The sequence below is a fragment of the Gavialis gangeticus genome, unplaced genomic scaffold (assembly GCF_001723915.1).
Source record: "Gavialis gangeticus isolate Ggan-Ray unplaced genomic scaffold, GavGan_comp1, whole genome shotgun sequence".
Lineage (NCBI taxonomy): Eukaryota > Metazoa > Chordata > Crocodylia > Gavialidae > Gavialis > Gavialis gangeticus.
The window spans coordinates 39568487-39584345 of NW_017729034.1; the positions used below are offsets into that span (position 1 = coordinate 39568487).

Below are 15859 nucleotides of genomic sequence, written 5' to 3' on the forward strand. Positions count from 1 at the left end.
AGGCCTTTGCCACCCTGCGCTGGATGGTGAATCCCAGCAGGCAATGATCACTGTCACCCAGGTGGTCGAGCACCCGCAGCCCCCTCACCAGGTCGTCACCCGTGGCCAGCACCAGGTCCAACAAGGCGTCTACCCTGGTGGGGCTGTGCACCTCCTGGGTTAGATGGAGGTCCTGTATTTTGGCTAGGAACCTACGTGAGCAGTCAGACCTGGCTGATTGCTCTTCCCAGCAGATGTCTGGAAAGTTCAGGTCACCCATGATGACGTCTTTTGACCTAACTACCTTCATGAGCTGACTTAAGAATTCCTGGTCTAGCTCTTCCCCTTGTTTGGGAGGTCTGTAGTAGACCCCCACCATTAAGTCTCTTTCCCTTTGACTGCCTTGTATTCTAACCCAGAGCACTTCAGTGTGCCCCTCCTCTGACTCTGTGCTACCTGGTGATGATGTGTATTCCTGCTTAATGTAGGGCACCACACTCCCACCTTTCCTCCCTGTCCTGTCCCTCCTGTACATCCTCTAACAGAGAAATATATGATCCTGCTAGCACGTATTATAAGATTTTTGAATGAATGAAAAATAGAATGCTTTGGATTTTCTTAAGCATCCTTTATTATAAATTATGGTACTAAAATGGTATAAGCCCTGACAGTTTAAATTATAAATAAACAGAACCAAGTTCTTACAGCCAAAACAAAACCTACCTGAAAAATTATTAAAACCAATAGGAAAACTGTAGTTTAAAATAACTGGTCTAATTTAAAAAAAAAAAAGAAGGTATAAGACACCTATGGCAGACATGTTTGTTATTGCTGTTCTTCCGTTTCCTTTGATTTCAATCCAGTTCATCTGAGTCTTTTATGCCTCTTAATCTTCCCTGTGATCAGTCTAATTTTTCAAATATTGTACCCACTGAAAAATATGCATTTGTGTCTGCCAAAATGTTTGCACATTTTTGTCAAATCTCTCTCTCACTTCTTTCTTTCTTGTATCCCACTGAGGGTTTTCTTGCATTTTTTTTAACAAACTAACTCTGATAGGTTTTCTCACCTCATTTTCACAAGGGAAACAGTTCCTTTTCCCTTACTCACACAAGCACTCTTGCTGCCTTCAATTGGGCTTATTGCAAATCCCTCTACCCTAACTGGGACTGTGTTTCCCTGAACCTCCCACTTATTTCCTCCTCTGCTCCTCTCTTCTGTACTATGCATCAAAAATCCAAAGTTGTTAGCAACAAATAGCCTAATCTTGCCACCCTTCAAAACAGATATGTGTCTTTTTAAAAACATTTGAAAGAGATCAGCATCATGCTACTGGAACACAAGAGATACCAGAATGAAGGCTGCATCCAACCCCACCCATCTGACAGTATAGGGCAGGGGTTTGTTAATGGGGGGTACACATACCCCTGGGGGTACTTTAAAAGGTCCTAGAGGGTACGTGCCGGCAGGCAGGGATGAAGCACCCCTACCCACCACCCCATGTCGCTGCCTCCCAGGAGCCAGGCAGGAGGGCCAAGGGGAGGAAGGGGAGGGCCTCACATATGGCAACTACCGCCACCATCCACCACCTTGTGCCACCCACTGCCTCACGCCACTTTCCCACAGTGAGGCCCATCAGCAGCCCATGGAGCCACCTGTGCAACCAGCTGTGGGAAAGTGGGGTGTGGCTGCAGCTGCTGCATGCAAGCCCTCCCCTCCCCCATGTCCAGCTGCTGCCACCAGAAGGGGTATACTTCTTAAAAAAGGTTGAAAACCCTGGGCTAGGGTGAAGGCTGTGTGTGTATGTAATCTTCCAGTTACATGATTCCAACCAAAACTCAAGTCTGGGTGAAAAAGGGCTTTGAAAATTATGAAGCAATAACAGCAAGGGTTTTTTTTTTATAATACTCTGCTTAGACTGCTAAAACTACTTAGGTACATACTGGATTTTTCTTAATAGGATGCACCAAACCAAATGTCTAAACTCTACACGAAGCTACTGAAGCTGGAACAGGAAACTGAGCTTCTGAGGGATATTAACAGAGCTCTAAGGGAAGAAAATATTTTTCTTAAGGAGCAGCTGAAGAAATGGGACACAGGACACCATGAAAGTTAGTGCAAAATGCTATACAGTTGCATACTCCGTTACAGTTCAGGTATATGTACCAAGCACCACCTGTTCCAGGAGGTTCTAAGAAAATGTTAGTTTAGTTTCATGGCACTGAATTTCTTCTCTGACAAGAGCAAAAGGATGAAATTCCCATTTTTAAACAGCAATGTAAGAATGCAGAATCAACCTTTTGTCTCTATCAGCCTCTGACTGTAGTAATATAATTAATAAAAATTTTGTCTTTCACTTTAGGTAAGAATATGAAGTCACCTCACAAATGGACAATTAAGATGACAAAACCACCTCTCTCATCAGAAGGAACTGACCAGCTGTGCCGTCACCGGACCAGCTATGACAGTGATTTTGCTAAAGCCCTTAAGGTCTTCTATCAAAACATGAATGTAGTAAGAGGACAGTTTCTGAAGCTGAAGCACAGCAAACCCCCCGTATGTCTGATTTTTGAAGTGTTGTTTTAAGAAATGGGAACTGGGCCTCTTCAGATTTAAGATCCTTTTATGTCACCAGCTTTTACTACAGGATTGCAGGTGACATAATTCTTATTTCTTGCAACTATTTCCTTTCCTGCTTTTTGCATTAGAACAAACCTGTTTCCATGAGCTTGTTTGTCAGCATTCTTAGGCTAGGAATAGATGATATATTTACCCCTGGACAAGTTGTGCCCATGTTTATCCTGGACCAGAAATATCCCAGGATTGGCGTGTACACAATTCACTCTTCCAATCAGGGTTTAGTAAACAGATGAATGCACTGCTGCTTTTCTGCCATTAATGAGGTAATCCCAGGATGCACTCTGTGATGTACTGGGATAAACTGTTAGTACTTCTTATCCAATAAGCCTTTTTAGGATTTATCCTGGGACACATTAAAGCTACAAACAGACCTTGCATATTAAGGCCTGCAAGTAAAGTTCAGTATGTTTCCTTGCAATCTGGAATATATATATACCATGTTTTCATAACCCACCATGTAGAAGCTGGTGAGTCACTACTACTAATGATTTGGATGATGGGATCGAATGCACATTTAGTAAATTTCTGGATGAAGCTAAGTTAGGTGGACTTGCAGACACCCTAGAGAGTTTGACTAGGATCCAGAATGGCCTGGATAAACTTGTGAAATAGTCTGCAAACAATCAGCTGAGAGTCAACAAGGACAAATGTAAAGTCCTGCACTTGAGATGAAATAATTGTATGCACAAATACAGACGAGAGAATGACAGGCTAGACTGCAGTACTGCAGAGAAGGACTTGGGAGTTATGGTGGGCCATAAGCTGAACAAGTGACAGGGTGCTTTCATTGTAAAGCAAAGCCAATAGCATCCTGGCTTGTATTCACAGGAATGTTGCTTGCAAATTAAGGTAAGCAATTCTCCCACTCAATTCAGCCCTAGTAGGGCCTCACCTGGCATATTTTGTCCAGTTTTGGCCTCCACACTTCAAGGATATGGACTGTTTGGAAAGAGTCGAGCAAGAGCCCAGAGAAAATATTTATGAAGAAGTCTGGAAAACTAGGGAGAAAAGAAGATTGATGGGGTGGGGTGAGTGGATTTGGTAAGTCTCCAACTACCTGAAGGGAGATTATAGAGAGGATGGAGGTGGGCTTTTCTCTGCTTGTAGGTGGCAGGACTAGGAACAAACAGCCTCAAGATGAAGCAGGGGTAATTTAGGCTGAAGACTAGGAAGAACTTTGTGACTCTGAGGGTGGTTGAGCATTGGAACAGGTGACCTAGAGAAGTTGTGGAATCTCCATGCTTGGAAACTTCAAAAGCAGGTTAGACAGATGCTTGGCTGGGATGTTTTAGTCATGGACCAGATCAACTTGTGAGGTCTCTTCCAGCTCTACTTTACTTTCTCATGCTCCTGCTAAAGCTGTGCTCGCAGTATGCCTCAAGACCCTTTCAGGGGTGCCACGCAATGTTAGGCACACAAGTGTGATTCACAAGATAAACCCAGAGATTTCAAACAGGAATCCACAGTGATGAAGAGCACTCGCTCACCATCTTCCAAAAACCAATCTAGCTCTCCCACCTGCTTTTCTTTTCTCTCCCTTTTGACACCTAGTTAGTTATATGATGTTTGCTAGTTTGCTGAGAGGCTAAAACAACTGTAATCGCAACTATGATTCCAAACTGAGTTTACAATCAAACTTTTACCTGCTACCATCTCTGGATTGTTTCAATTGCTGCCTTAGCAAGCAACCAAAAAGATCCATATGTAGGAAACCTATAAAATGGCATGCACTTCCAATCTAATAATTATGCTCATGAATTTTATTGGTATTTCCAGGTGGAAGATAACTTACAGATGCTGCGTCTTTTTACAGAGAGACAGTCATGTATGTTAAAGGATTTTGGGGAGCAACTTGAATCTGGCATATGCAAGTTGAAAAATGATGTTGCTCTTATAGTTAAGAAGAAGAGAGAGAGTATAGCATACAGCAAGCATTGAGGATTGAATTCATGACCACACGTGAACATGGAGCAACTCTAAAAGACTGTTTGATCATATTAAACTTTTATTATGGGTCAGTTGTATTCATGCAGCCAAAGCAAAATCTTAGAAACTGGCCTTAATATAATCATTCTGAGCTCTACTTTAAACTACTCTGAAGTGAATGATTCAAGAGGATTTCATGAAATCTAAAAAGTCACCATGAAATAATTACTAAAAATCACAGCAATCATTGGAATGAATTAAAAGCTACAATTTTAGTGTACTAGTTTGTCAGTGCATTAAAATATATGAACAAATGTTTGAGCAAATCTTCACTATGGAAATAGGCGGGTTAAGATCTATAACTATTACAATAAGTAATCAATACTTACAAGCCTTTGTATGGTCAATGTCATCTCATTTACCTTATTTTGGAAAGCCAAGCAGCACAACTTTTATTGTTATTACTCAGAAAACTTATATAAAAGATTAAAGATGACTAAATATCTTCAAATTGTAGCCAAGGTGCTAACATATTAAAAAAAAATTGACCAAGGCTGCTGTCTGAAACATCTCCTACATGTAGCTTTCCTATGTACTATTTTACTAAAATGACTTGTTGTCAATTAACAGTACACCTGCTCCAGTTAGTTGTTAGTTTGATCCTAATTGAACTACATTAACTTACTGTCAGAAGAAATAGTTGTTTTTTTCTTTGACTGACATACCCATTGTTTTCATTTTTCAATAAAGTTGGCTCTTCCTAATACTAAAACTACCACAGACATGTTTATTAAGAAATGGAAGCCAGTCATATATTGAAATAAGGATATTAACATCTTTCAGCTGAAAGACAGCATAGTAAGCAGTGTCTTCATCCCAAATAGTCATTAGTACTCAGCCACTAGTTTGATTAGCTAAGGCACTTTACTGTTTAAAATAATTATCTAGACTATTCTTATTTTGTAAGCTCTTGGTCAAACTGATAATTAAGCACTGTTTCTTTACTGCTTCTGGGTAACTTGAAGCTTATTCCAGAACTGCATGTTGGAAAGGTTTGGAAATTCCTTACAGAGATCCTATAAATAGTCATACCCTAAACACGCACATAAGCCTGTTACCTATTTCATGATGTATAAATATTTATTTTGACTTTTAAGTAGGTACCAAATCAGCAATTTCCTTAGACAAATCTATCCCATGGGCTGTACCAATTCTTTTAAAATAAGCTGTTCCACCATACTGATTTCTGTTCCAGTATAAGCAACAGTACACAGTCTGCATTTATGAATGTCACTGATTTGTAAATATTTTTATTGATTTACACAGAGCTGTCTTGTTTAGATTTTACATCCAAATATACTTTTTTGGTACCTTAGAATTAAACCACAGAAGTTGTTAGTTCATGCAATTTTAGTTTTCCTTGGAATTATTTTGCAACTTCAGACTTCAGGCTTGCTAATAACAGAGAACTCGATGCCCCGTTTGTTGAGTCGATCGATCAGTTTTGTTTTAGAGAAAGCCGCTCCTGGAGTATAAACACCACCTCTGTTAACAACAAAGGAATTAGAAAGCCATGAATATGTATTTTATTCAATCATTGGTGTAATCCATGATTTTAATCTCAAAGCTCAAATGATGGGACTGAATTTTCAATGATTCCCTGAACAAGTATTTGCCCTGACTATAAAGAAGAGAACACAGGATTCTCAGTGTCCTTTCAGCAGGCTGAGAGACACTGGGTGCATTTACACATCTAACATGACGTAACAAACTCCAGAGTAGTTCAAGCCAAAGTCAAATGCTTCCAGGTACCGTGTCTATAAACACGCCCAGGACAGCAGCAATTTGAGCCGCAGAACAGGCCCCCAGCTGGCTGGGCTCACCAAGCACAACGTATGCCTGCAGTCACGTGCATTTTGGCACACTAAAGTACTTTGCTGTAAGAGTAGCATCAAATGATTAATATATAAGGGAAACAGGGACTCACTGTTTAGGAAGAGAACTTCCATCCTTCAGAAGCGTCACAGCTGCCTGAACTAGTGCTATTGAGGTAGCAACATAGCCAGCATCTGCAAAAAATAAAAACAAAGCCATTTTTTGAAAGGGAGGTGCACAGAATTTCCTCTGGCATAATGGGGGTGTGCCTATATCAGATTAATTCTATTGTGTTGTGTGTGTTAAATACACATCTGGGAATGTTCAGAGGAAACCTATTATTCTATGGTTCAGAGACTGCCCTGCCTGGCAGAGCTGTTCAAAAGGACTATCACTCAGAAGTCAACAATTCTGCAGTCTAGGCAACTAGGTGTCTCTTAACTGGCTCACCACCATGGAATGCTGATCATTCTCCAGAAACCCACTAGTTGGTTTGGAGCTTCCTAAATGGAGCACATGGCAGAGATGGTGAACCAGTGTGCAGGAGACCAGCCACTATCACAAACGCGGAAGGACCTGCAAAAAGAAAGGAAGCAGGATGGACTGATATGATGAACAACTACGGACTCCAGGGGTGGCCTCAGACAAAGGGATGGTGCTTCTCGGGCATTAAACCTGAAAATGTTTAAGACAGTCCTTTCAAAATCTGTGTTCCTTGCTTTCCTGCTACATTACTGAACAAGAAGCCCAGAGTGTTCACAACCTGTGTGAAGTTCTGGAGGACTCAGTCCTGAGGCACTGGCTTCTGAGTGCAGAGGTGTTTTATCTGCTATATCTGATGGTTCAACAAAGGGTATCAGACAAGAGATCCGACCCCACCAGCACGCCCTAGAGCAGGGCGGACAATTATTTTGGGCGGAGGGCTGCTTACTGAGTTTTGGAAAGTTGCCCCACCCCTTGACAGGTGCCGCACCCCAAGGTCCCCATCTTGGGACCTGAAGTCCTACCCCCTAACCGCTGACCTTTGCCACCAAAAGCCCCTGCCCCCAGCAATACTCCTTTTGGCAAGCTTTGCCATAAAATACCAAATTATATTATAAAAAGCAAACGTCTACAACATTTGTTAATTTGATTTCAAAAATATTTTTGTCCCGATTTACATGTTTATATAGTGTACATAGAGGTGATCACACAAAAGCTTAAAATGAAATCTTACTCTTGTAAACTGTGGGAGGCATAGGGGATGGATACAGGTTTGTGGGGGGCTGTGTGGGTATGTGGAGGAGGGTGTGGGGGGGAGTTTGTGGATAGGCATGCAGAGTGTGGGTGCATAAGTGGGGTGTTGTGGGTATTGGGGGGTCTGCAGTGACACTCTACACGCGCGCGCGCGCACACACACACACACACACTGTGCTTTGCCCCACAACATGTGCTTCCTCCATTAGACCCACACTGTGTTTTCCCCACTACACCCACACCATGCATTCCTCCCCCTCCCCATCTACACACGCACACAGACACACACTCCTCCCTCCCGCTCCTGGGGTACCAGCGGGACTGTGCACAAGTGGTCCAGCAATGCAGTTGTGGGCCACATGGTGCTGGAACAGCCAGCTGCAGGCAGAGGCTTCGGGGTGGGAGGGGCTTGAGGGTGGGGCAGGCTAGGCTGGCTTTTCTCCTGACTCCTGCCAGCTCCCTCTGGGTCCTACTGCCCCTGGCTCCATCAACTTTCACTAGCAGCTAGGAACAGATAAATATCAATTTTCTAACATTTTTAGGTGCCCCGCAGGCTGGATACAATGGCCTGGTGGACAGCATCCAGCCCGCAGGCCGTATTTTGCCCACCCCGTCCTAGAATATCAGAACTAAAACACTGACTAGACCCCATCCTGATCCAGTTGATCAGGAAGCACAAGGACCTGATGATTCTGTCTGCTGCCTGGTCACTAGCCTGTGCAAGTGGAGTAAAGGGCCAGCTTCTAACAATCATAAGCACTAGCGGTGCACCAATAAAGATTTTCTTAGCCCATACCAATAGCCAATTATTAACCAGCCATGTTGGCTGATACCAATCTGAGAACCAATTAACAGGAGTGCAGCTGGACAATGTGGAGAGCAGCTCCCTGCAGGAAAGTCTGTGGAGGGGAATGGGCATGGGGGAGGGAAGGCATGTGGGGGGCACAGATAGAGGCCCCACAGTGAGGGAGGGAATGGGGCAGGGACAGGCACTGCCCAGTCAGGGCAGTGAATAGGATCCCAGGGCCAGGGTGAGGAATGGGACAGAGCTGCAGGTGGCCCATCCAGGACACCGGGGGGAGAGGGGGAGCTCCCTGCTGCTGCACTACCCCCCCCAGGGGAGGCATATGCCCCCCAGATTTGTGCATGTGGCAGAGGCAGGCTGCCCACTGCAGGCTCAGGGCCAATGCAAGCCTCCTTGCAGTGCAGGGGTCTGGACTTGGAGTGGGGGGGAGTTGGGTGGGCTCAACTGCACAGGGCAGGCAGCAGCACTGGGAGAGGTGGCTATAGGGGGGGTTAAGGTATATTTTTGGGGTACCTATAGCCCCCCCCACAAGCACAGCCCTTGCTTGGGGCAGTCCACTCTGCTGCTTTACCCTAGTGAGCCCCCAGCTGCAGGGCAGGCAAGGGACACACAGGTGACTTGGGTCTCCCAGGGCAAAGGCAACAGACCAGAGTGCCCTGAGCCAAGGCTACCATGGGGGGACTATAGCCACCCTAATATTTGCCTTAGTATGCTCATAGCCACCCCTCCCAGCACTGCTAGCCCCACACAGCTAGGCCTGCCCCACTCCAACCCCTGGCCCCAAGCCCACAGCAGGCAGCTTGCCTCTGGCCCGCATTCAAATCTAGGGGGTCACATACCACCCTCTCATATCTCTCCCCCATCCCCAGCACCCTGGACAAGCTGCCCGTGGCTCCGTGCTGCTCCCCACCCTGGCCCTGGGGTCCCATTCACTGCCCTGGCTGAGCAGCCGGCTGAGCAGCCCCTGCCCCACTCCCTCCCTCACCGTAGGGGACTCAATCTGTCTCCCCATGCCTCTTCCCTTCCAGACTTACCTGCAAGACACTGCTCTCCACACTTCCCAGTTGTGCTCCTGGCCATGTGCACAGCAGCTGTGCCCATGCACATGGTGTCCGGGGGCCCAGCCAGAACACATATTATATTTAAAGTTACACTATCAGCTACACCGGAGAAAAGGCTGATAACGTTAATTTTCCTTTTACTGGTGCCAATCCAATATGCAACCAATGTACTGGTGCACCTCTAATAAGCATATGGTGAAACATTTTCCTGTCATGTGACATGACCGTTCCAGCCTGGGAAGCAAGAGACTAATGCCAAAAAGTAAACAAACATCTCCTTGTTAGCAAAATTAGGATATTTAGTAGCATAGAAATTTCTCTCCCCTCCCTCCAAAAAATCAGTTTAAGACTATTTATTTAAATAAGGAAAAGTTACTTATTTGTTAGAAATGGCTGATAATTAATTCAATCTTATTGTTATTTCACGACTAGTGTTGGGATCTGGTTTTCTGTATAAAAACATAAAACATTAAGTATTTCACCTGTAAGTAGGTGGCAATAGCACCTGCAGCAAACAAACTTGTTTTTTAAATTTTATTAGTATTGTTTCCATATAGACATTGCATATTTTCATTTGTAGCCCATCTGCACTTCAGCTGCTTGCTCTTCTAATATGCATAAAACACAGATTGCCATGTGGCTGTGTCTTTATAAAGACACAAAGATTCTAGTTATGAATAAAAAAATCTTTACAATCCTAAAAATAATGACTTAAGAAAACAAAAAAGCATACATGAGAAACAGTTGGCCTTTAAAATGGCTATAGCATTACAACTTTACCTGGTCCCTTCACCTGGGTGCAGATTTTTACAGTTGGTTTGCCATGTTGTGGATCTTGGCCCTGGCTATAGCCCTGACCAAAAAATGTAAACGTAAAGGATGACCCATCAATCTGCAATACAAAACACAAGTCAATTCATTTCTAAAGCATCCAATTTCTCACCACAGGGAGATATCATGCTTGCTCATTCCCAGACTGGAAGGAAGGGTCACCTCCTTATTGCACCCCTGGTCACAAGCAAATTAAGCTGTTGGGGAGCTTAATAGCACACGCAGTGCTACACTTAGGCAGCTACACTACTTCTCACTCAGGCACAGTAGATGCAGCCGGGGCAGTACTAAAGTAGCACAGATTAACCCTTAGTTTTTCAGTCACTCCTTGTTGCTGGAAGCATGTGTTGTGTCTGGTAAAAGGATTGCAACTGTTTTTGTCTTGCATCAACTTTGCTACAATAATCCATAGCTCTGTGGTCCTCAGGTGGCTATACTCAGCTTAGTGTCAAACACTCAAAAATATGGTTACTTGGTGAATGCACATCCTTTGAGGCAGTTCTTCCGTCCTTACTGGTGCTTTTGGTTTTGTTTCCCCACCATCTTGCCTCCTCCCTTATCCTCTCCACTCAGTGGGGATTCTGGTGTCCTAGCCATCAGAGATATGGGGCAGAAAATTTTCAGCGTTTTATTTTTCCACTGGAAATTTTCCATCTCTAAAAATTCATCATTTCATAAAATTCATTAGTAACAATGAATGGATGCCAATAAAATATTAGGCCAGCTTGGCAGTTTCAAAGCTGTAATTAATATTTTCCAGGTGATTAACCCTAGGAAATGTGTGAGAGTACATATATGTTTTACTGATCTGTAAACAGGAGGGTAAATACACTCGCATAATAATCCAAACCAAAAATCAAGTTATGAATTCACCTAATTGGCTGTACAGATCAAATGAAAACCAAAGCTAAAATTCTTATTTCATCTCAGACTGCAAGTGAAAGCAAAACACACAGAGCAGTGTCTTTCTTCTCTTGAGCAGGGGAAGTTGGAAGTGTTTGCATAAGATCTGTAACTTTTTTTAGTGCTTTTGGTTTGAAGTAGTCATAATAATGCCTAAACAGAAAAAAAAAAAACACTTGTGTGTGGCATCATTATAGCGAAGTTCAAGCCACTAAAGGAAGGAAGAAAGTTGGTAGATGTAAATATTGTGGGCAGGAGTATGCTAACAATACAACAAGAATGAAGAAACATTTAACAATATATAGAAACTGTCCTGAAAGAGTACAAGCCATATACAGAAAGCCAATACAATGAAGTGATGGAACAACATCATTAAAAAAAAAAAAAAAAGTCTACTTCAGGAATCCTATGCAAGTAAACCAATTAATGTGTTAAACACACAGTACAGACTAGCATCTATACTGCTTTAAAACTTTATAATTTTAGAAGTTGTTAATGCAACTCTGGACTATTATTTATTTATTCAAAACATTTGTATACTGCTTTTCTGCTTGCACTAAGCACCCAAAGTGGCTTAGGCTTAACAATCATTTTTTTTTAAATTATCTAACAGATATATAGTTAACTATTTCAACCCAGCAGAGCAAGCTTAGTTCTCTGGCCAATGGCAGAGGCCAGCCTATACTTCCCTTTGGCTCTGCAGTCCCAGGGCAACTGAGCAGCAAACTGAGCAGCACAGTGTTCTTTCTGGCAGGGAGGGTTGGGGGGAAGCAAGCTCCCTGCCTCCTCCTTCTGATGCATGAGGCCAAACTAGAATAGGCTAAAGTAAAAATCTTTAGCCCCCTTTTGATGCAGGAACTTGGTAGCTCAAGTGAAATAGCAGATTTGCAAAAAATGGAAAATGAAAATGTTGTGCTGCCAGCTCTGGGGGAGGCAGCAGCAGGATCCTTGCTTTCAAGATCACTGTCACCAGATAAGCGATCCACCATGAGTAGCCATTCATAACAGTCAAGCTTTTTGTCAAGCTTAGTGGACAAAATTTCAAAAGAAGATCAAGAAAAGGCAGATGAAATATTAGCTTGTGCTATATTTGCAAGTGGTACACCTCTTTCCATAACTGAAAATCAATACTGGAAGGAACATTACAAACTAACTCACCCATCATATAAGTTACCGTCATGTTATTGCTTATCACATTCTCTCTTAGATAAAGACCATGATAGTTCAAACAATGGTTATTCAAAGGATTGGTCAAGCAGAATCAGTGACTTTGATGCCAGATGAATGGACTGATATCCAAGGAAATCCTGTACTGAACATTATGTTAGCAACACCCAAACCAGTATTTCTGAAAGCAATTGCTACCAAATCTTCTTGTCATACAGGTGAATACATAGCCATATTACTTAGCGAAGAGACTGAAAGTGCAGGGCCCTCCAGGGTACAAGCCCTTGTAACTGATAATGCAAGTTACATGAAAGCTGCATGGCAAATATTAAAGGCAAAGTATCCTCATTTAATAGTATTTGGCTGTCTTGCTCATGGGTTGAATCTTCTGGCAAAAGACATAGTCAGTGTGAATACAATGAAGACAATATTGGCAAAGTGCAAAGCAACTGTGAAGGTATTCAACAATCATCATGCTGCTAATCAGACTTTGAAGAAATTACAGAAAGAGAAGCAGGGGAAGGAAAGTGCACTTTTATTGTCACGAGAAACTAGATGAGGCTCAGCTACAAAGTGTTTACATAGTTTGCTGTGCACAAAGAACTGTTTGCAGTGTACTTCAATCTGGGATACTGTGTCATCTATTATTCCCATGAACTTTTCGAAGCAGGTTCTTGACATGGATGTGTTCTGGGTTTGAGTTCAGGGAGCATTCAATTTGGTACTACCAGTTTCAATGGCTATCATGAAACTTGAAGGAGATACACCAAGCCTTTCAAATATTCCAGAGATATTCAGACAGCTGAATGAAAATCTAATTGAGCTTTTGCCTTTTTCACCTCTATCCAAAATAGTAGTAAAATGTTTACTACAAAATCTGAGTTCTACTCTCATCCAGTTTATCTGGCATCAAACTTTCTGAATCCTCAACAAAGAGGACAATATTTATCAGAAGATGAATTATCTACTGATCTCGATACAATTATAGAAGTAGCTAAGAATGTCCCCAACATCGATGAAATAGCCATGATTTCTGACATTTCCAAGTACCAAGCAAAAGAAAAACTTTGGAGCAAAGACATCATTTGGCAGGCAGCAGAGAATAAGTCTACTCTCACATGGTGGAAGGGATACTCTAACACACAACTGCTGTCTGGATTGCTCTAAGGATCCCAAGCATTCCACCAACAGCAGCTTCTTGTGAAATGAACTGGAAGGCTTTCAGCGCAATCAAGGCAAAAAAGAGAAACAGACTAATAGATGAATGCACCACTAAGCTTGTTTCTATTTGTCAAAATATCTTGCTTCTGGAGAATCAGTCAAACACACAATTAGGGAAGAAGATGCAGTGCGATGATAAGTTGCCCTTGCCCATAGACTCATTGGTAAAACCATCCTCTAGCGAAAGAGAATGTGGTTCAAGTAGCTCTGAATCAGATTTTCCTCCATCCGATTCTGAAATGGAACTAATAAGCTGTGCAAGTGATTCTACAGATAGTGATAGGTGATACTGGAGGTGCCACAATGACCTCAGTGGAAAAAGAGTTGAACTGTTGAAGTAGATGAGTGGACAGTCACGGCATATCATGCACAGTTCTGTGGGTGTGCTAAAATTAATGTCGACAGTTTTCAGTGCCTTTATTTTTTTTCTTAAATTTAAACAATGTAAGGGCAGTACATGCTACTGTGTATTGTCTTCACAAGTACTCCAATAAAAACAATTCCTTTCCACATAAAGCTTTGAATTTGTCTGAATACAACATTTAAACCATGTTAAGTGTGCTGTATTTAATTTTTTTTCCTAATCAAATATTTCAGTTCAAATACTTGTGGCTATTGGGACATAAAATTAACATGGGTATTTTTTTAGTTTTGTCTACTAAATACAAGTCAAACAAACATGCTGAATTAGATAGTGCTCCATTTAGGGCATTGGAAAGTTTTCCAGAAAATATTCCCATTCTAAATTTTCTGGAAAACCCACATCTCTGCTGGCCATCCAAATGACTGTACAAACTGATCTGCAGGACACACCTGGACTTGTGATGGTAGCATACTTATTTAATTTTAAGATACTGGAATACTGTTAGGCTTTTGTAAGCAGTGGAAGACTTGACTGATACTTGATGGAAAAAAAAAGAAACAAATATTTAAAATAGGCATTCTATGACTGTGCTCTCATTTTTAAAATATGATCTAAGAATGGAGAAAACACTTTCCAATGACACTAAATGGCAGATTCCAGACTGTGCCTCATCATTATTCTGCAATCAGTGACTTTAGTAAGGTGGAGCAACAATTACCTGTTTCTGTGTTGGTCCTTTCTTTGTGAAAAGGCCTCCAGAAAAAAATTCTGGGTACTAAAAAAGAAAAAGAGCAAAATTAAATTAGGGATGGGGCATGAACACAAGTAAACCACATGTCTGAAGATAACACACTTACTTTTACTAGGAGATTTCTTCCAAAGCTAAACTTCACAAGGAGAAGAAATAGAATGCCAGCAAACATCAGCTTAACAAAAGAGGTCAGACCACCGACAGCTGCATAAGCAGCATATTGCACCTAAGACAATAGCATAAGATATTAATTGTGCAAAATATACACAAATACTTGCATCTTGCCAAGACAAAAAGCTGTCCTACTAGGCTTTTATCCAGATATCGCACAATAGAAAGATGTTAACAATTGTTTTTGAAGTTTTTAATGCCAACCACCTTTTCTGACTAATGCTGCATTTTCAATAGTCACAATAAACAGAAAGAAAACCATTATAAGTTTGTTGTATACCTCCAGAGGAAGGGATATGATAAAAAGGGGAACCGTACAAAGAGGCCTAAAACCAGACATGCAAGTTACTATTGTTTTTCTTCTTTAAACTGCATTTTTTTTGCCTCAAACACAAATTAAACTAATTTTATTTTCCTGGTGATGTTCTGAATATGTATATCGAAATTTCACAAGCATACAGCAAAACACATAAAGTGCAAATTGGGAACAGGACTTCACTGTTCCCATAATCTATTACATTACACAGAACCAAGGGGTAGGACATACCCCAGAGAAAGACTGTACTTAAGTAAGCAAAGCTGGAGGAAACAAAATAAAAAGGAAAAAAATAACTGGAACCCTACTGTCAGCAGGGCTTCCAGGAACAAATGTGGGTACCAAAAAAAATTTAAAAAAATAAATCCATAAACTAACTTCTGACTGAAGATCAATCCTTCTTTCATATAGCATTTTAGGATTACAACATAGATTAATATCTAAATTTGATAACCATTTGACTGTTTCAGGGGTAGCTGCATGGACTGATTTTAGATGGCCATTAAATGATCTAATTGGGCAATTGTTCATAATGTGTTGCACCATCTTAAAAAAAAACCAAACTCCCCCCCCCCCCCAAAAAAAACCCCCCCACCACCACACCAACCACACC

At 41.8% G+C, this 15859-nt stretch overlaps 2 protein-coding genes across 2 annotated transcripts in view; one reads left to right on the forward strand and one right to left on the reverse strand.

Moving 5' to 3' along the window:
- The window catches only part of LOC109304232 (kinesin-like protein KIF28P), a 33062-nt gene extending 30098 nt beyond the window's left edge, over positions 1 to 2964 (forward strand). The window contains exons 13-14 of the mRNA XM_019526713.1: positions 1940 to 2090; positions 2342 to 2964. Of these exons, the coding sequence (XP_019382258.1) occupies positions 1940 to 2090; positions 2342 to 2565 (375 nt within the window). The 3' untranslated portion in view covers positions 2566 to 2964. The remainder of the gene's footprint in view (positions 1 to 1939; positions 2091 to 2341) is intronic.
- A 2857-nt stretch (positions 2965 to 5821) lies between these two features.
- Positions 5822 to 15859, reverse strand: part of SCCPDH (saccharopine dehydrogenase (putative)) — a 22238-nt gene continuing 12200 nt past the window's right edge. The window contains exons 8-12 of the mRNA XM_019526931.1: positions 14866 to 14985; positions 14727 to 14783; positions 10303 to 10414; positions 6533 to 6614; positions 5822 to 6090 (exon numbers count right to left, since the gene is read on the reverse strand). Of these exons, the coding sequence (XP_019382476.1) occupies positions 5985 to 6090; positions 6533 to 6614; positions 10303 to 10414; positions 14727 to 14783; positions 14866 to 14985 (477 nt within the window). The 3' untranslated portion in view covers positions 5822 to 5984. The remainder of the gene's footprint in view (positions 6091 to 6532; positions 6615 to 10302; positions 10415 to 14726; positions 14784 to 14865; positions 14986 to 15859) is intronic.